We start from the raw sequence: 20,742 nt of genomic DNA, 5'->3' as shown, positions 1-20,742 counted from the left end.
TCCCTTTCCTAGTCATAGAGTATTAAGGCACACTGCTGTTATTTGTACCAGCCGGTCTCTGCACGTTCGGGCTACTGTCTGCAGAAGTAATGCACTTGGGGATGAAGAGGGCAGAGGGGACAACATGTTGCTCTTTGTGGATGTAGAAAATATCAATACTGTAAGTTCTTCTTTGTATTAATATTACTGAAGCTCAGCAAATATGAACCAAGACTCAAGTTTTTCTACAGTAACTTTGCAAACAAAAAAAAACCCCTTGCATATTTGATCATTCAATTACTGTTGGAAAGTGTATTAATGTGAAGTGATATCCCAACTCTCTGGAAGGCCATTTCCCTATACTAATCATACTGCAAGACTGCAGTTCATACTGTTTTTAAGGAAGATTTATTCCAAATTGATGAATGTTCCTGATTGCAGCTTCCAAGGTTGTCTCATTCAGAAGTCTATCCCCTGCAACCTTTCAGTTGAAAACACTGGTAGAATTAGTGGTAATGTTAAAGTCAGAATTTAAGCTCCAATTTGAAGGAAGTTTCTGTGTTTATCACCAAACCATAAAGACATTATTGCTAATATAACCCGAATACGGCTATGTCTGTTGTGATCTGTTGACTTACTAAAGCAGATGAAAATATTCAGTATTTCAAACCATGCTAATTTAAATTTACTCATTTTTTTGGTAAAGCTGCTCCCATTTTTTCAATCACAAATCAAGGTAACTGAATTGTCTGTTTGTAGAATTCATAGACACTTAGTTGGTAATGGAACCACTGAGCTGATTTGTCATTTTCTTTTAAAGGTGTGTACACTCTGGCTTTTTTTTCTTCATTTACTGAATATTGTCCACTCCTTTAAGGAGGGAAGAATGTTTTTATAAAGGATGTACCAAATTGAACAATGTGAGGTTTTTTTTTTTCACTACCACCTCGCTCTTTACAAGAAAGGAAGCCAATCCAAAAGCTACGTTTTACTTTGTATATATATAAACCCAAAATAGATCTCGAGTTTCTAGGACTTATAGCAATGCTCCTAAAGTAATAATAGAAAACTAAGTAGCCTTGTGGACAGTGTTCTGCACTGGAGTTGAAAAGCCTAGTTTTTGTTAAAGTTGTTCTTAATCTGAAATACTAGCTTGTGCGTCTTTTTCTGGGGGATCCTTATTTCCTCTTTGTGTGGCTTTGTTTACTGGAATTGGAAGTTGCTGTGATCTGGGATTGTTGTTTTACTTTGCAGTGGGTATTAAATCTTGATTTAAGTACTGTGTGTTATGAGTGGTTTGAATAATGAGTTAAATTAAGATTCTAACAGTGGCACCTTGCAGTGAAGTTACTGTGCATCATAGCACATCACAGTTGTGATTGGTTTTCTTTGACATAATTTTTGTCTGTTCCTTAGAGTGAGACGGGTGTTAAGGAATTTCATATAGTGCAAGTTTCAAGCAATAGCAAGCACTGGAAGCTTCAAAAATCTGTTAACATCTCTGGAGACAAAGGTGTGTATCTTTTTCACCGAAATAATAGCAAGTCTAGCATCTGGCTGATAAAAACAGTTAAAAGAATCTTAGAAGGAAATGAATTTGGCTTTCAGAATAATTAGTTTCCAAAAACTTTGTCCATTTTAAACATACTAAAGCCCTTCTTCTGTTATATGTCAAGAAATGTAGATTTACAGATAACTTATTCAGACTTAATTTTAAAAACAAGCTTCATTTACAGGTAAATTATTTTTGTGATGTAAAGAAATCCGTATCTGGAGTGGCTGATAACTTTCCTCACAAGAAATATGGTTGTGTTATGTGCCATTGCTATGCCTGATTAGCTGTGCTTGTTGAGTGTCATCAGTGTGTGTTTCCTGTTTGTAAATGTGCAAGATTTGTGACTTTTACCTAAGGGACTCTAATTATGCTGAGGATGAAGAAAAAATCTTGCCACTTTTTTTGTTTCAGATACTAAACTGGCTAGCAGAGAGAGAGCGAAGTTGTGTTTTAAAGCAGTGAGATGCAAAAACTTAGAAGGTAGGTTCTTTCCTGAATGTGGTAACTTTTTCCAAAAAATACTCTTTTGGATACTATATGCTGAATTTGTGACTTCTCATGATGCTAAAACAGTGCTTTCTCTTTTTATCCCTTAGAAAATTACACATTTGCAGATATTGTCTTTGGAAATGAACAGGTAGGTGGATGGGTACAAGTGTGTATTTTGTCTTGTGTAAGGTGTCCCTATCATATGAAGAGACAAAGAGATAGTAAAGTAACCTAGGCTAGCATATAGTCAGGACTATTAGGATCCCAGGTCCACAATTGAGCTACTTTGGAATCACATTACAATGCTGGCTTTTTTTGCTAATGCTTTTCCTTCCTTTTCAGGTCTTTGGAGTAGTTATTTTAAATATATCCCAGCCCTCTAGTTTTCTAGTAGAGGCCTGCAGATACCAGATTCTTATTCTTAATTATACCTTTACTAAGGCAGATTAAAAATTCTAATTACACCTTACTTGAAAAACTGGAAAACGAATGGATGTCAGTTGCAGAATTTCATAACTACAACAGGAGGTTGGAGTGGGTTCAAGGAGTCTGTTTGATTTTATTAGACGTTTAGGATTCTAGACTACCATGCACTTCTAATTTTTTAAACATACAGATATTGAATAATCATTTTAGTAAATTATCTTGGTACTACAAATGCTTTTTCCAAAACCTGAGAAAAGTAGGCCACTTGCATTAGGTCAGAAATCTGCGTAGTGGTTGAATATCAGATTGCTTATTTTATGCTGAGCATACATTTTTCCTGTATGTATTCAGCTTTTAAAGCCAAAGAAAACCTATTCAATGCCATTTCATTTCATAGGCATATAAATTGAAGATAGGACTAAAAATCTGAGCTACAGGAACTTTAGCTTTCCTGGAGAACATTTTATTACAATGGGGAGATAGGGAGGGTGTTCTCCCATTTGAGCAGTTGCTCCAGAAGTGGATTTTCTCCCTGGGTATTAGCATTCTGCTCGTGCAATAATTAGCAGCTCTGCTACAGCAGATTTCGGAAAAACTAGCATTTTTTTAAGTGAGGGGTTGTGAAGCTTAGGTTGCTTGCTTATCCTGTTGTCTCCAACAAGACACAGTATCATTGCTGTTGCTCTTAAAAAACAGTTTCCTTACCAGGCTTTTGGTGTTAGAAGTTTGGTACACATGACAGAACAGTGCTTCTGTTTGTGCCATGTATCTGTGGGGATGTGCTGTGCAATCTTATCTCTGCTATTGATAGCAAAGTGATGTTCCTAACTTAGAGAAATAATTCCAGCTAAGCAGAGGAAAATATGAGTAAGCAAAAATTACTTTTGTGTGACTTAGTTGGATGCTTTGGCTCTCTCTAATAGATTTGATATATCACAGTAGGTTGCTTTGTGATAATAATCAAAGTTCCGATTTCCAAGTTTGATATTTGTAGTTCTAAACTAGCAAGTTACAGCTCTGTTTTCTCTATGTTACCGTTAGCAGCCCTTTAGATAGGGCTTATCTCTCACATGTCAATCGTGGAAACCCAAGTGTCTGGCATCCTGTAGTTTTGTAAAGGGAAGCCAGCCAGAATAATGGAACTGAAGTGCTACAACGATGAGCTCTGTTAGAGCAACTTGAGTCAGCTCACATCCTGTTCTGAACACTTTCTTCCTTTTTTTCTCTTGTAGATAATAAGTTCAGCCAGTCCTTGTGCAGACTTTTTTTTCCAAAGTTTATCCTCTGAATTTAAAAGAACTCATGTGCAATCTCATGCTCATGCATCTCAAAGGGCAGTGAAACAATCGCTTGATGAAACAGTCAGATTGATACAAAGATGCAGTGAAGTTGATTTGAACATTGTGGTACTGTGGAAGGTATGTATGGTTGTGGCCTTTGTGGTAATTTGGACATGAAACATTACAGTTAGAAAATAATTTAATGTAATCTTGAACTTTCAGGCATATGCATATGAAATTTTATGGGTGAATTTTTTTCTGAAAACAATCAAACGGGCTGTAGAAGCAAAGATAGTGTTAGTATCTATTACTGGAATAAGTAAATGGTTTTACATTACTTTGGATGCACTCAGTTCTTGTAAGTTCTCTTTTGAAAGAGAAAATTATGTCATCTTAAACGAAGAGATTTGTTAATGCTTGTTCTTAGAGAACTCTAAGAGTGACCCAGTCTGCTTTGCAGAACGGTCTCATTTGAAGCCGTGGAAGTTGGCATAAATATGTCATGCTAGCCTCTTAAGTTTTGATCAGTAAAGCATGTTCCACCTAAGTTAAGGAGCAGTCAGTAATGGTGTTATGAATTTTATAATAGTTTATGATCTGCAGATGTCTTTGTATTATGTTCTGTAGGCATATGTTGTAGAAGACAGCAAGCAGCTTATTTTGGAGGGCCAGCATCATGTTGCCCTTAACACAGTTGGGAAGGAGGCCTTTTCATTTCCTCAGAAACAGGTAATCTACTGTGAAGTTTTTCTTTACAATTGCTTCTTTCTCTAAATGGACTTAATGAATTCACTATTAATATGAGTGGGAGCTTTTGTAGAATCTTAACATCAGATAAGTGTTATTACTAAATAATTCAGGCTGACTAACTCCAGGTTTGCTTAGTCTTTTGAACTAGCTAGACCCAGTTGAAACATGAGAAAAGCAATGTTCAGGTAAGCATGTCGATGAGCTGTTGAAGTAAACTGTTCTTCGGTATTTCAGTAGAACTAGAACTTGTTAATGGTATGAAAGGTAATGATTAGTTCATAAGAAAGTTAATAATAAAATGGCAAAGTTGATTGTTGTTTTGCTTGATGAAAGAAAACAGCATCTGTAAGAAACTGGTGGCTCTCTTCTGGTACATGAATTGATAACAGCTATGGAAGTTACAGATAAGATTCTGTAAAAGCATCTGTACTAAATTCAGTTTATGTGGATGAAGAGGACTAATGTGCAGAATAAGAGGAAATAAGTCTTGTGCTTGTTTAATCTTCTGAGCAGCACGTTGCTGTTCTTTCTTGTTTTGTTGCCATTCTTTATTTTTACCAATATTGCAAACATAATATATAGCCTTTAGTGAGCTCTTAATGTTGCAGTGAAGAGTACTATGTATTAATTTTGTCAAGAAAACAGTACAGGACAAATGTCTTCCTATAAATACCATGCTGTAATGCAAGTAGTGAATTACTCTTAAGCTGTGCATTTGGCTTTGGTTCACGAGTCTTGAAGTATTTGTACATTGCTAAGGTAATTTTTTCCATTTAGTTCTTTGTGCTATGAAATAAATGGGAATTTGCACACATGGGCTCTAGCTATGCTGAGCAGTACAGGAGGCTGTATTATCTTAATGACATTTGCCCCCTCAGGTGTTGCTTTCCCTGTCTTAATGTATATGAGAACATAGATCACACTGTAGATATCTAAAGTTATGAGACAAAATACTGTGAATTTCTGATCTCATTAAGTTCTGGTTCTCACAAATGAATAGGAAGAGAAAATAGAAATGAATCATATCTGCATCCTAAAATAAACAAATGACTGAATAGGGTATGGGTAGGAATTCCCATTTCTTGTTGACTGGAACTCTTTGTTTGTATCACAGTCAATTTCAAACTAAAGAAATCTGCCACCAGCAACAAGGAAGATCAGTATATAGTCTCAAAATTTTTTGAGGAATATATATTACTATTCTATGTCATCTTCTATAAGAAGATATATATTATCAGGCTTCTATATTATCATTCTCTAAAATCTGTTTCACATCAGGGTTTATTACAACTACCTTCATATAGATTCCACACTGATGATTGTATTCAGTTCCTTGAACATGAGGAACACACTTCCTTTGAAGCGTTCTGTACCTTGGTTGGAAGCAAAAAAGCATCTGCATTATCATGCAGTTGAAATCTGCTATAAGAGTAATTGGTTGCTGGGTTTTTTTAATAAACATGTAAATTCTGTGTCCTTTTGATAACCAAAGCTCAGAGTTAGCCTGAATTTTAAGAACCTGTAATCTCAGGACTGCTAAGAATTGAGAAATTGCATATCCTGACTTAGTACTTTTTTTAAAAATGGGCTCGTAATACTGTGAGGAGAGCAGATAAACTGCTGAGGTAGGAGGTGAGGTATAAGAAATTAATTGATTTGAGACTTTGCAGCAGTTTACCTCATTCAGTCCACATTTCAGAATTAAAAGAATCTCCAAAATAGAATTAAATTAGGCTAAATAGAGAAAATAATGTACTTAATCTCTTAAGAATTGCATATTGTCTTTGAATTACCTTACTTTTACATTAAAGTATACAGGCAGTGGAAAGGTGGGGAGGAGCAGTGGTAGAAAATTCCAAACCTACACTTTACTTCTGATTTAATATTTTCAGTATATAGGTTTGTCTTTTAAGTCTGTATTTATTCTCCTAAGTCATGAACACTATGCTAGACTGTCCTGATTTGCCTTGTTCTGACAGTACTGAACTTGGTTGTTTTCTGAGGACTCAACAGCAGAGGGAGATGGAGTTGCATGCTTTTTACCAGCGTGTGTGGGTTACCAGTTCATGACTGATAGAGGGCTTCTCTGATCTGGGGAAAACTTAATTGCAGATTCTAAACAGGGTCTCATCTAGTATGCAAGAGTCCACTGCATTTATTGCTGAGTTTTATTTGTTGCTCCTTTACAGTGACTTTTTTCTTGACTTTTACTTCATGGTATTGTATCCATCAAAGCAGTTTTTGTGTGTCTGGCAGACACAGTCAGCTATTCTCAACCCAAGAACAGTCTCATAATGGACACTGAGGAAACATGAACAAAATTTCTCTCTGCACCCCCCTCCCTTTATTTCTTTTAGTCCTCTGAGAAATGCCTCAAATCTTAGCCAAATTAATCAAATAACTCTGAACAAAATGAGATTGCTTACTTTATATTTTGGTTAAATTCTCTGTACTGGTTGGCTTCTGCTACATTTTCAATTGTGGTGTATCTCAGATTAACTCTGCCAGCTTCTAAATATGTAGTTTGGATTCACAGAAGCTTCTACTACTGTTCAGGGAAACAAAGCTTCAGTAAAGTGCTGTACTGAAGAACAGGAGATGGATATTCTTCAGCACTGTTATCTTTAAGATGTTCAGCAGTTCCTGGTAGATTGGTACTTGGGTGAACTGACATAAATTCATCCTAATATGTGTGTAAGGTGTTAGACTGCTGACTGAGCCACAGTGATGGCTGGTTACTTCTATGTGGTTCCTTGTGAGACATGTAAGGCACAACAAGGATGTGGAACAGACAACAGGGTGCAATTATTCCTGTATTCATAACTTCTTGTATTTGATAAAATCAAGATAAAACCTCTGGTTACAGTGGGGCTTGGGGAAAGCCTAAAATGTTTTTCTGAGTAAGATTTCTATATGTACCAGCATATTAAGAATGTAAGTAAGAGTAAAAGTCTATACAAGTTCTCTGATGCTCGAATTCATGTGCTCCCTTTTCTTCCCATGTTTGTTCAAAATAGAATTAGAAATATTAATCCTTTTTCATTCCAATCACTACAATAACTATGACTTTAAGGCTGGTTTTGTCACTGAATACAGATATTTTTTGTTGTTGTTTACACTGGAGATTTTTTGTATAACAAAATAGCTCTACTTCTGAACATAGGCTATTGGACACAGTAGGCCTACTAGCAGATGTGATGAACTACTTATACTTTTATGTTTTAAAAGTTTGGAGTCATAACATGTAGCATGCTGAAAGAACACTTAACAGTATATTGACTTTGTTAAAGCATTAATTTGTTTCATATAGAAATCTCTCTGGATTCTATGGAAATCATTTATCTTCTTATCCTTCCTTTTGCTTTTATTTTTGTAAAAATGTCCTTTGGCTAAAGGTAGGGGAAAAATGCTAAATACGGTTTGTTGCCTTGAATCAGAAGGTGCCACAAAGTGTTATGTTAATAGTCACAGGCAATAATATATGAAGAAAAAAGTCACATAAGGTGTAAGTAAAGTGAGTTGCTTTGAATAGATCTGTTTCAGGCCAAATAATAAAAGTCTCACTTAAAAATTCAGCTGAATATTTGTAAATCAATGCTGTTTTTTTAGACAATGATACTGCTCTAGGTTCTATTTCTCTGCTGAAATGTGCTTTTTGGAATCAGGTAGTTTTTAACTGAAGGTCAGCTTAAGATTGCACCTGAAGTACAGCTATTCTGTCTGTCTTCTTCTTAACCTCTCTACCTTAAATTAGTGAAAGGACAAGACCTAAAAATTCGTTAAACATAGAGTCAGGGCTGTTGATTAATATTATTTTTGACTGCTCTCTTCCCCGTTTTTCTAATCTGGTGAATTCAATCCAAAAGATTCTAAAAGAAAAATGCAGTGTAATATGGTGGGCTGGAAGTAATAGTGGAAGTAATAGGGCATTTGAATTACTTCTGGTTTGGAAAGACTTCACACCGATGGAAGGTGAGAAGTAGCCTAGAGGTTTGTCATTTGAAATGTTGGCATGTTGGGAATAGCATCCATCCTTCCCAGGTATGCCTCAGGACTGCACATGATGTTCTTCTGGGCTGCACATTTAGTCCTGTGAATTAGACCAGCGCTAGCCCAAAGTAAAATCCATAAAATGTATATAGGATGGAAGCAGGCTTTTTGGCAGTATTTCACTTCAGAGAGGATAATTTTTGGTAATACTGCTTCTTAAAATACATGCAGCTTAGTGAGTCAGCAACAGTTTGTTTGGAGGCAGGAATTCCTGAAATGTAGGAGAGGGTAGTGTTTAAATAACTCTTTTTCGTATTACTGGAGGTGACATCTCTTGCTAGTTTATGACTTTTTTTTACAGAATATGTGGGAGGAGATGCTTGAATAAAACAGGGATTGTTGGAATGGATTTATGACTTTCCTCACCTCAATAGAGAAAAAACAAAGTTCTTAAGGGTAAATCAACATCAAGAGCTGAATACACATTTTTTACTCTGTTGTATCAGTTAATGGAGCAAATGCAGTACCAGTTAGGGAGGACTGGCTTAAATTATTGTTATGAATTAAATACTCCAAATAGCTACAACATGTGATTTACCCATTATGGATGGCAGAGCTGATGATATCTGTTTTCAAATGTATTATTCTTGGTGTCAGTAAAATACTGTTCCTGTAGTTGTCATTACTGTAGTTGAGAGCTAGAATGAATATAGATGAGTCACATGTTGAAGGAAGCAACTTAAAACTGAGGTTTTAAAATGGAAACTCTCAGATCTAAAATGGGAAAGGGAGAAAAGCACATCACTTAGATGTCTCACTCTTATTCTTCTGCTTTTATTTATGCCTAGCTCCATTCAAGAGTTTCCTGTTCAGGTTTTTTTTCTGTGCTGTTCATACTGGCCTCTCATATTTGACTGAGCACGTCAATAATCCCTTGGGTTATGTGTGATTTGTGGTTTATGGGGTAAATATGCTGATTTTCTGTACAACTTGGAAATCAAATTGCAGTTCTTACCTTTTTCTGGTGTGCTTCAGAGCACATTGACCCAGTCTCTAAGAAAATATTGTTCATCAAACTGAAAACTTTAAGTTGTATAATATTAGGTATAAAAATCTTTTAAAGTTACTGTATATGTGGATACAGATTCCATTACTTCTGTCCATCTGATGGAAAGGAAGAACTTTTCAATTCAAAAATGCATTCTGAAATACTGAGGAATATATTACGAGTAGATCTGTCTGTTACACCTATTAAAAGATGCTTTGAATTGTTAAAATGTTGCTTTTTCAACTTTTTGCTAAGTATAATTGCAAGAGAGATCTGAAACTGGTGTGACTGACTAAAGCACTGTTTCAGAAGGGTATATAGAGATGATTTATAGCTATTTCCAAGTAGGAAAATACTAGGCTCTAACGGTTGGGACTTTGTTGTAACACAAATCAGTGAAGATGTTGAGATTATTCTACTTGAATTACACGTCTTGTATCTAGACTTGAGTATATTTGTTTAAGCTGGCCTTTGTAAATGGCTTTGGGCAACAAGAAACTTTCTAAAAATTGAAAACAACTTTCCAAGCACTAGTTTGTAGCTCTTGTAACATAACTGAGGGAGCACTGTCATTCTGGTGCTAATGCTTGTTTTGTATTTTTAGGTAAAACTGAAAAAGCTTTAAAATGCAGCTATAAAATGTAAAACAATAACAAAAACACACACCTCTCTTTCAATCTCTTAGGTTTGACTGGAAGAGACTTCCTTTCTACCTCTGTCAGTTTGCATGTTTTTTAGAGGGACAATCCTAACTGTTGATGTGGCTTTCTTGTATGCAGTTTATTCTGGTTACTGGAGCTTGTGACACTTCTGTAGGCTATGCAAAGAGCCACATTGGGTCAGCAAGCAGATTTTTAGGTGTCAGAATTTCTATTTTTTTTTCTTCTTTCCCCTTTAAAAGGCAGTACTTCACTTGGGTTGATAATCTGGGAGTTCAGCAACAAAATATCACCTGCTCAGTTCTTGATTTTTCTTTTGCTTTATTTCTAAGTATCAGGCTGATACTGCTTGGTGTATGTTCTTGAAGGGAGGGTACAGGTGCCAAGTAGATAGGGACTTTTTGGTTTGGTTTTTTCAAGCCTTGATCCAATTTCACGAGCTCCAGAGTAGGGCAGGAGTTTAATGCATCCTTAAACCTAGCATTTATTAGCTGTGTCTAGGTAGCTTTCTGATCTGTATGCACATCTTCTTGCTTATTGTTTGGAAGTGCTTAATTCTTTCCTGAACCATTCATTAGGTAAGGGAATCATGGGCTAAATGTCATATCTTAGCCTTTGGTCTAGGTACACAAAAAGCCTAGAGTTTGAGCAGCTACACTTGGAGAGACAGACATCTTTTCTGACTCTGACAGCCAGAAGCTGGCTGGAATTAAGATTTAGCTTTCCTGGAAAATTGTTAATTTTGCTACTTTCCAGTCCTTCGACAGAGACGTAATATTAGAACTAAAGGTTTGAAGTATTAACAGCACTCTGCACTTTCACCTGTAAATGTTTCTGCTGCATTTCATGATGTTCTTGTCTACTTGCAGAGGTAAATATTCATATTTGTCTTTTTTAGGGTTTTAAAAAAATACTCGGGAATTCTGATTGGGAGGACTTGGAACAGGTAATTGACTCTAGGGCAAACTACAGTATGTAGGATATTGCTGTGTGGTTGAAGGCAGCCTTGAAAATTGGTTGGACTATTACTTGAGGGGAGAGAATAATTTAAATGAAAACCTATAATCTCTGCTGTGTTTCATGCTGTCAGTTTGTGTTGTTAGGGTAGGATGGAAATACCAAATTCATTCAACACTTAAAATATATTTTTTTGTTACTGTGGAATATATTTTTTTGTTCTCAAATTACATTTTGAGAAAACTGCTCTTCCTTTTGAAGGAAAGACTTGCAAGCCTGTTAAAACATTTGCTGAATTCATGGTATTATCAGCACAGTGACTAAGGTGTTCATACACGTTTCAGAAAGCCCAGTGTATTTGATTTTTAAGTCGGGTTTCATTGCCTGTAGTGTGTCTTTTCAACTTAAAAGGTACAATCTATCACCTTTTAATGAAAAGTATTAAAGTTATTATACTCTACCAACTTACTGGTGGCTTTTCAAACATCTTGTTTCATGTATTTTTAGTAGGCAATCACATTTACTACTGCAAATTCTTTTTTTCTTTTAAAAATGGATTTTCTGGAGAATAGGTTCATAAGGAAATACTAAAGGGCAGCCCCTTCCTGAATAAATCTTGCTTACAAACCAGATTAGATGATGTTGGACAGAAATACTTCACCAAATGCAGGCTGGTTGCAGCTTTCTGTATTACTTAATTTCTTCTGCTTCAGAGAGTCATTTTGTCCAAAGGATTAGGGGAAGTTCCAAGTAGTGTGTTAGAGCTTGTCTTGGGCTTTCAACTGGGAACACAAGATAACTTTCATATCTGCAAGTGCTAGTTATGCAATTTCAAAGATACTCTTGTTATTAAATCCTTCTGTCAGTGTTCACATGTTCCTGTAAGTTTCTGTTTACTTTACTTTGGATCTATTCTGGGAAACTTGTGCATTGGCTTTCCTGTTTTGAACTTCCTAGGCCAGGTGATGAACTTTTTTATTGTTAGGTACAGGTGCTGGACAGGGAACGGTATAAGTGCTGTCCCTTTCCCTAGAAGCCAAACCCAAGCACTAGCAAACCACTGCAACAATAGCATGTTTTTGTGAAACTTGCATAGATAGAGTTTTCACAAGCAACTGTGAAATCTGTCTCAAAAGAAGGTGATAGATAAATCATACCTGTTCCTCATCCAGCATGCTTGAATACAAACCACGTTGGGAAAAAATTGTGAGTTCATGATGCTGCAACTGGTTTCCCTTGTGAGCTGTAGTTCATAATGAAAAGTTGCAACTTCTGTGACTGGATTTCTTGTACCTTTTGTTACTGTTTTCAATGTTATTCTGAATTTCTTTCAGGAACTACCAGAAACAGTTCTCTTAAAGTTTTTTCGACCAGAAAACACACCTGTGCCTGCAAGACCAACACCAGAGCAGCTTTCTAATCTTATTAAGACAAGTCTTCATTATCCAGAGTCTTTCAATCATTCTTTTCATCAAAAAAGGTTAGTGAAACATTAGCTTTAGAAACTTCCGAAATTGGACATAAATCCTTTTGAAAGATGCTGTGTGGGTCATGATATTAAAGTCTAGTATACAAGTATGAAATCTTGTTCAATTTTTAAACTCACTGCTCCAGAAGTTTATAAGTAAAACTAAAGTTTCACGTTAAAAAAAAAAAAGACTGTAATACCGTAGCTCACAGTTTTAATGTTAACAAATAATGTTATCAAACTAACTGAAAGAAAAATAGTCTGCTTCCTTTGTGTTTATTTTTGTTGTCAGAGTAAACAGTGTGATTTCTTTGAGAAGCCAGACAGAAAGATGTGCTTTTAGCTCAAAAGAATTGCTATGTCTACAATATCTCACTTGCTAAGATTAGCTGCACATATTTCTGACTTATGTCAGAAGGAAAGGTGGTAACAGTTCAGACCTCTAGGGCTATTCTCCTGGAAGAATATCAGAATTAACCTCTGTCAAAAAGCCTGCTGCTAGAGTGAATTTGTTGGAGCCTGTAAAATCTACGAGTCTTTCGAAGTTGTAATGATATGAGCAAACTCCCTGGCTTAAGTTCTGAACATTAAATGAGTTGTACTTTAAACATAAAAGTACCTATTTAGGCTTGAATTGTTTTATCTGAAAGCTCTACTGTGTTAGAGTCTTTTAGAATAGTGAAATGTAAGTTGTCAAAAGAAAGGGATTTGTTTCTAAAATCTGACATTTAAATGTTCTGTAAGGTGCTATATTTTAATGACAGTGATAAAGCATGCATTATCCTTGTTAGACAATGACCTCTTATTGGTTATAGTCTCTAATTGCTCTTTGCTTACAATTCAAGTTTAGGATATTTGAACTTAGGGTATGGCAAGGAATACCAGTGACACAAATCACTTGCTGAATACATAGAGCTGTTTTAGCTGTGGTAGTTTGTGTTCCTGCCTGTTGATATCTTGGAGTCTTTCTTGCTGCAGCATTGTTTATAGAAACAAAAATAGTAATTGTGAGCAAGCAGAATATCAATTAACTGTATTAGTTCTATTGAGGATAAAGGCCTACGTTAAATCTAGATAAACATGTGCTATCCATTCTGGTTGGGCACTGCTCAGGCTGTAACTACAGGAGGCAATGCAGAAGAAAAGTATCCAGTCATAGTGTGCCAACCAGAAATTCAGAAAATACTATACTGGACCATTAATCACATTCTGGAATGTCTCTTGTCACACAAGCAAATTTCCTGTAAACTGAGGTGGTGTTTATGCTGCTTCTGTCCTTTCTCAGCTGGATGAAGGGAGATGGTAGCTTCATTTAGCCCAAATGAGCCAATGCTGTTTGCCTTAATTGACAACTTTTGTTACAAGTAGCTCTAGTCAGTGTAAGTGATTATATTTCTGCCTCTACACTATCTTGACTCTGGCATAATTGACAACTACATATAAATTCCATGTTACTTATATGAATTTTAACTATTTAAGAGTGTAATTAAGACTATGCAAAATAAGATTTTTCTTTCTTTAATGTGGACCTGTTTTTTCTTTGCAGCCTCTGTCTGGTACCTGTCACTCTCCTACTTTCCAATTGTTCCCAGGCTGTTGTAGATGTGATGATTGATTTGAGGCACAAACCAACAAGGTAGTGTGCAAATGTTAATAAAACAGTACTTTTTTTAAAAGCCCTTCCTAGCTTGGGGGGTCTTGTAATATTTTAACTATATTGAATATCTAGAATACAATCTTTTCAACAGTGGCTTCCTTGAAAGAATGGAAGTTGATAAAGGGCTCATACAGTTAACTCTGAGTCTTCAGTCTCTAGTAAGACAGGGCCTTTAATTGTGACTCTTGAATAGTTAAAACTCTGCAGGTCTTTTCTAAAAAAAGGGAAATACTTTTCAACTAGTGAAATAGGAGGTTCGCCAACCTTTACTAAACATAAGTTGTTAGGTTTTTGTTTTTAAAATACTAAGTCATTTGTAGCCAGCAACTTCCTCCCACAATTTGGTTTAGTGTTAAATTCTGTAGAACCTTGGATATTTTTAAGGCTTCTTCTAGGTTTAGCAATTGATTCTTATGACTACCTTTTTGCTTAGAACTGTAGTAATGTGTGGAAAATATTAGCATTGAGGAAGCATTCATGAATTGCTTCTAAAAGTTACACTGAAGATTTTTTGTGAGATAGAGAATGATGTCTGTACCACTGCAATTCTGCCACTTCTGTTTAAACAAGGCTACTCCAACTCTTGAGTAATGCAGGTGATAGCTCCCCTTTCCCCCCTTCTGCCCCCTTAGCTATAATACTGCCTGGTCTCTTTGCTACCAGGGAGGGGAGAAAGATTGTGAAGATATTGGGGGGACTTAGTCATGGGGAAACACTGGCTTCTTGCCAACAGTCAGTGGAGCCAATTAAGAAAGTAAAAGCCCAGAGCCTAATGCACAGGTTCAGAATGGGAAGACAGACAATTTAAGTGTGGTTTACTTTTCAGGTACAGTTAGGAAGCCATTCACTGATCTGTTGTTTTTTTTTCACAAGATGTTCATGTTGTGTTATATTGTGAGACATGTCTTTGGAAGGATAGTGTACTCATGTACCTTGAAACTACTTAAAAATAAGGAAAGCCCCCACACACTCTCTCCTAATGTATTAGTGCAATGTCTCTAAAGCAGTGTATGACCATGTTGACTATTGCTGTGTGATGTGCAGTCTGATTGAACTCTAGCTCATGGGACAGGCCTAAGAATGCCTAATAGGAATTCTTTAAACTGTGGCAGTTTGGATCTTGTTACTACGTTTAGTGTTAGTGTTACACGCCAGTTATGTAGAAAGCTGAGAATACACTGAATTCTTCATTATACATAAATGTGTAATTTATGTCCTTTGTATAATGTACATAAGGAACCAAAGAAATGCTTTCAAGCTTTGTAATAATTCATCTTAGCTAATAGGAGAGCCACTCTAAGGAGTTTTAAGTGAGTCAGAGAACACTAAAAAATATTTGGTAAGACTCAGAGTTAAAGTGAGCTGGTGGATGGACATAAACATCCCTAAATTTACCCAAGGATATCCTGGGTACTCTGAATCTGCATGTATTTGTAGGAACAAATTTGTTCCAGACTCGTATGTGGATACAGACGTAGGAAAGAAGACAGACACACAAGATCCTTTTGGGTTTTTTTTAAGTTACATTTAGTACCTTGATAAAATGTTAAATGCAGTCCTGTCTGTAGCTATGATGATAACTGTTAATCCTTGCAAAGCCTTGCTTTGTCTTGCTACATAAACTTAAATCTCTTAAAGATAAGGAAGGTTCACAGAACAAAGACAGCAGTATGCATTTGAGGAAGGCAGTGATTTAAGGGTAGTGATTGTAGGCAAGCAGTCAAAAAGACTCAGGAGCTTCTGAGACATCAGAGATAAATGGCAGTGGGCACTCATCCAAAGAGAGCCAGAATAGCAACTTCCCAACCCTTGACTTCTGGAAAGAAGTTTTTAGAAAGTCTAAATATTTTTAAGGGCCTGGTGAGGGACACACAGTGCATTCTGAAGTCTTGGGAAAACTTGAAATTGGAGGAGTCCTGTAAATTGGTAATACATGCTTCAAGTGCAGAGAATTAACGTTTTTATCTTTTATTTTTCAGCTCCGAAGCACTAGAAATACATGGATCTTTTACATGGCTTGGGCAAACACAATACAAGCTTCAGCTTAAAGGCCAGGAGGTCTATAGCTTGCAGCTCAAGGCTTGCTTTGTCCATACAGGCGTCTATAACCTTGGAACTCCCAGAGTATTTGCCAAGCTCGTGGACCAAGTTACTTTGTTTGAAACAAGTCAGCAGAACTCCATGCCTGCACTGATTATTATCAATAATATCTGACCACTTCTTGGAGAAATAAAAAAAAGCACTAAAAGACAAAATAAACGGGATTCTTTTCTTACATTGCTGGTTGACATTTTTGCTGCAGTTTTTTTTGAAATAGCACCTCAAACATCTAACTTGTTACTAAAGATGGTGTAGAAAAGAAAATAGCAAAATATTCAGATGACTTGTCAGTTTGTTTCTTGATGCAATGCACGTTGGACTGAAAATACATTTATCCTTTTATAATGTATTTCTTCTCTGGTAATTAAGATACTCATAACATAAAATACTCTAACTGCAGATCTGAACATACTTGTCTGTCCAATGCCCTGTCAAAAATGCAGCTTGACTGCTGTTACAACTTCCAGCATGGTGTGTTTAATATTTGTGGCTGTATTAGGATATGGTTCAGGAAGAAAACCTCATTGGCTTTTTCCTGTCTGAAGCCATTAGTCATGGTAAATTCCAACCTTACTGTGAAGTTCAATAAGGTCTCTCAAATCGGTTTCTGATTCTCGGTTCTTTAATTTTAAGATTTTGGTTTCATATTTATGGAAACTGGTGATTTTCAAGGTTTACATAAAAGTCCACCTAGGGTGTTCAAAAAATAATTTGAACCAGTTTGAGTATTTTCTCATTCATCTCAAAACAGAATGCACTATTTCACAACCATGAGATTGTCATTTAAATTGTCACTTACTTTATTATGTAACTATAATAACTGATCTGTTTAAAAAAAAATCTACTCAAGATTTTCAAGAAATGTATTATATTTATAACAAATGTACTGTAAATAGAATAAAGCATACACCATATTCACTGTATGGACTGGTGGCATTTTTTTTCCCTTTGCATACAGCTGTAGCAATCCACGGGTGCTGCTGCTATCACAGGACAATGCTGGTGTATGAGACAGTGCATCTACCTTCTGATGCATTTTATTCTTTCTAGGTTTCCAGTTTTACTTGTGTTTGGTACTAATGTATGACTTTTGAGGCCTTTAGACTTCCTGTAAGTCTTGGAACCCATTCACAGCACATAACCTTCCATAGTCAAACTCAATAGGACTGTGGATCTCATGTTGCTAAATCAATAGAATACTGAAATATTCTCTGACAATGAATATGTTGCTTCAGGCCTCAAGTCCTTTTCTGCTGGTGTACAGCTTGAAAGAGTAATCTAAAAGATTCTTGGCATTGTAGCCTTGAGCTGTGTCATCATTGCTTTTTCTGTCTCACACCCATTTAGGGAAGGAAAAGTCGTTATTGATGCCATTCATCTGTGCACTGTAGGCCACAATGTTCTAAGTCACAGTTGGTGTATATTTTAAGACAGCCTGTCCAAAGTGGGTTATCAAGAGCATCATCTTTAGAAACTGGATGAAAAGAAGAGAGACCCTGTAGAGGGAACTGGGCTTGTCTGATGGAGACTGGAGGTGATACAAATGGCAATTCACAGTGAGATACAGCCGTGGAGGTAAAAAGCAGGTGAGGATTTGAGCATCTCTGAATGACAGAGCAGTGAGATGAGATGATGCAGGGGTAAAGCAGCTTCTGGAGCTTCTCAGCGCTCCAGACCCAAATGCTTAAGCTCTGACGCTCACCTGCGCGTCTGAGCAGTCTGTGATTCATCAGTCTGAGCCTCAGCAGGAGCTGTGGGTGTTTGGGGAAGGAGGGTCCTTGGCAACCTGCTTTTCTGGATTTCAAATATAACAGTGGAGCTTTTACTTTCTTGGAATTGCAGTAGCAATGTTTGGCTGGAGACATGCTCTCCATCTCTCCTCGTGTGTCATTAGAAATTCTGTGTCTTTGGGAGCTCTTAAAAATCAGTATGATTGCCTAGGAGAGGAACTAGCATGGAAGTAGAGCTAAGCATGCCTCCTTAGTGGATTCTCACATGGGAAACTCCACAATGTGTGAGTCCCAGCAGGGATGGAAAACAGTTCTTATTGAAATGAAAGTTAATCTTGTCTTGCTATTGAGTAAATATGTATATCTGTAAAGGCATGCTTGTGCTTCTGTCACAGCAATGTTGTGGCTCACAGTAGATCATAATACCAGATCTTACTTTGAGATAGCTAGAAAAAACCCTCAAAGACAATCCAAGGGATCTTTTTTGTACTAGGAATCTACGGAATTTTCCTTTCTTGCTAACTTTTTAACATAAAACCATGAAACTTGCCAAGCTGGAGGTTTTGGTGAAAAATAAAATGCCCTGTTTCAATCTGGGGAATTTGGGAACAATTTTATCTTGTATTACTTAAAATACAGAAATAATTCCATATACTAATAGACATAAAATTAGGCTTTTCATGTGAGCTGAGTAACCAAGAAACCTGCTCCTGAGATGAGGTGAATTCTACCATCACTTCCATACTTCATGGCATTTGTTGCGCCATCCTTTGCTAGGGGAATTCAGGTGGTTGTAGGCTGCTTTGCCAAAAATTGCTGAAATGCTGTCTTGACAGATTACTATTTCATCCAATGCAAATCTGGAGTGATAGGGTTTTACTGAGTCAGTCAGAGTCTGTGAATCCTGTAGGAGATGACTGATAACATAGCAAGGTCTTGTGCTTTTACTTGTCTCAAGCAGCAATCCCCATCTACTTCCTCAAAACCAATAGGAATTGTTCTAAATGGAGTAATCCTCTTCTATTTTTAGTATTGTGTACTTGTCTTGGCTGAAACTAGGACAGCATTTTATTCTAAAATTTTTTTGAAGGAATAGTTATGCTGATAAAGCTGTGGAGTTTTCTGAATTTGTTGTCTCGTCTTGTAACCTAAACTCTTCTATACTTCAAAGCAGGAAAAATTATCATAACTTTAATACTTAAATTACTTCTGACAGAAACTCATTTTGTCTCTATCTGAAACTGCATTATTAAAATCCTTTCTAAATACTGAGTAATGGAATAATGACTTAACTAGCAATAAGTATCTAAAAGTTTGTAGCAAAAGCAGTATTAATTGCTTAGCTTGTAAATAAAATGGCCTTTTTACTTACTCTTGTGGTTGGTGTAATTTTAATTTATTTTTGCTGTCTTACTAGAAAAGTATCTGGCAAATTACATAAAACGCCCATTCATACCATGGTTTAAGACGGGTAATATTCTCCTGATACTCAGCATGTGTGCTCTCTGCAGGAGTTGGTTACAGTTCCAGGTTTGGAAGTTTAAAGATAACACCCTAGTTTGATACCAATTAATACAAAATCCACTAAAGTCCCGTTAATTTAAATACAGTTTCATAAAGTTTGAAATCTGCTGGGTTTCTGAAATAATTTGCTTGTCCTGGAAAGACTGTCTGTACAGTGAAACAAGTAGGACTAGATATATAGGGTTGGTGAAAAATTTAGGAGGAAAGATGACGGGGAAAGAGAAGTAAAATTATCTTTTTTGATTTTCAAAATAATAAACCATTAACTTTTTAAGTAGAAAAAGGTCACTGAACCAGTTTATCCATTGCATTTTTTATAACAATTTTTTTCGTAAATAAAAGGGAATTTCTCTTATTAGATTTCCCAGAGACTTCTAAAACTTTCACTCAAAATAATTTTTTCATCCTGTCTTTTTACGGTGATAAATGAGTTAGGGAATATGTAAAAAATTAAAAGCAAAATCAGAAACACTGACTATGATGCTCAAAAATGTTGGTAGTTTTTGGGAAAAGCACCACAGACATGCACTGGGAAGGTTATGGATAAATTGCAATAACTGTAAGATGTACCCACTACAAAGGCTTTAAAGATAAGGACCATTATAGGGAGAGAAAATGAACTTACTATTATCTCTGTCAAGAACTTGATGCTTGACTGAGGACAGATTCAGCAGCTACTGACATCCTTTTGGTATCACTCAGATTCAGGTGAAAATAGCGGGGTGGGGGGGAGGAATAATGTATGGAGAGGTCAGTTCTGTATTTAGAAACTTCTCAATTGAAGATTTGGAGATCTGTTACTCTCCCACCGAGTCCTTACACAGAAAGGACTTATTATCCCTCATGTCATAGGTCATTGTTAATTGTTACTGACTCTCAGGATCCAGGACTTGAAGTTAACAAAGGAAATAAGCGTGAATAAATTTCCAGTTTTGACAGTAACTAGTTTTTGTTCAGATACGAATGTTCTAGTGACCTGTGCCTTGAAACATCAGCTTTCTGCCCCAAAAAGCTTTAGTTTTGTTTGCTAAATAACTCTGGACTCCTTCTAGAGTTGTATTTCTTCCCTCTGGATAGGGAAGGTACCTAAGCTATTGACTACAATTTCATGATGTTTTTGAACATCATGT

At 36.3% G+C, this 20,742-nt stretch overlaps 1 protein-coding gene across 4 annotated transcripts in view; it reads left to right on the top strand.

Annotated features, from left to right (window-relative positions):
- TRAPPC8 (trafficking protein particle complex subunit 8) overlaps positions 1–17,281 on the top strand; it is a 51,936-nt gene extending 34,655 nt beyond the window's left edge. For 2 of the 4 annotated variants that reach the window (XM_014874308.2, XM_014874310.2), the window contains 10 exons: positions 13–160; positions 1,396–1,492; positions 1,946–2,014; positions 2,131–2,171; positions 3,682–3,867; positions 4,357–4,458; positions 11,075–11,122; positions 12,468–12,613; positions 14,148–14,237; positions 16,238–17,281. In XM_014874308.2, the coding sequence (XP_014729794.1) occupies positions 13–160; positions 1,396–1,492; positions 1,946–2,014; positions 2,131–2,171; positions 3,682–3,867; positions 4,357–4,458; positions 11,075–11,122; positions 12,468–12,613; positions 14,148–14,237; positions 16,238–16,472 (1,162 nt within the window). In that variant the 3' untranslated portion in view covers positions 16,473–17,281. The remainder of the gene's footprint in view (positions 1–12; positions 161–1,395; positions 1,493–1,945; positions 2,015–2,130; positions 2,172–3,681; positions 3,868–4,356; positions 4,459–11,074; positions 11,123–12,467; positions 12,614–14,147; positions 14,238–16,237) is intronic. The other 2 variants (XM_014874309.2, XM_014874311.2) reach the window with 2 other exon arrangements.
- Positions 17,282–20,742: the final 3,461 nt, after the last annotated feature.

The sequence above is a fragment of the Sturnus vulgaris genome, chromosome 1, assembly GCF_052056855.1.
Source record: "Sturnus vulgaris isolate bStuVul1 chromosome 1, bStuVul1.hap1, whole genome shotgun sequence".
Classification (NCBI taxonomy): domain Eukaryota; kingdom Metazoa; phylum Chordata; class Aves; order Passeriformes; family Sturnidae; genus Sturnus; species Sturnus vulgaris.
Note: the sequence above shows the minus strand (reverse complement) of the source record. Positions and strands in the feature narration are given on the sequence as shown.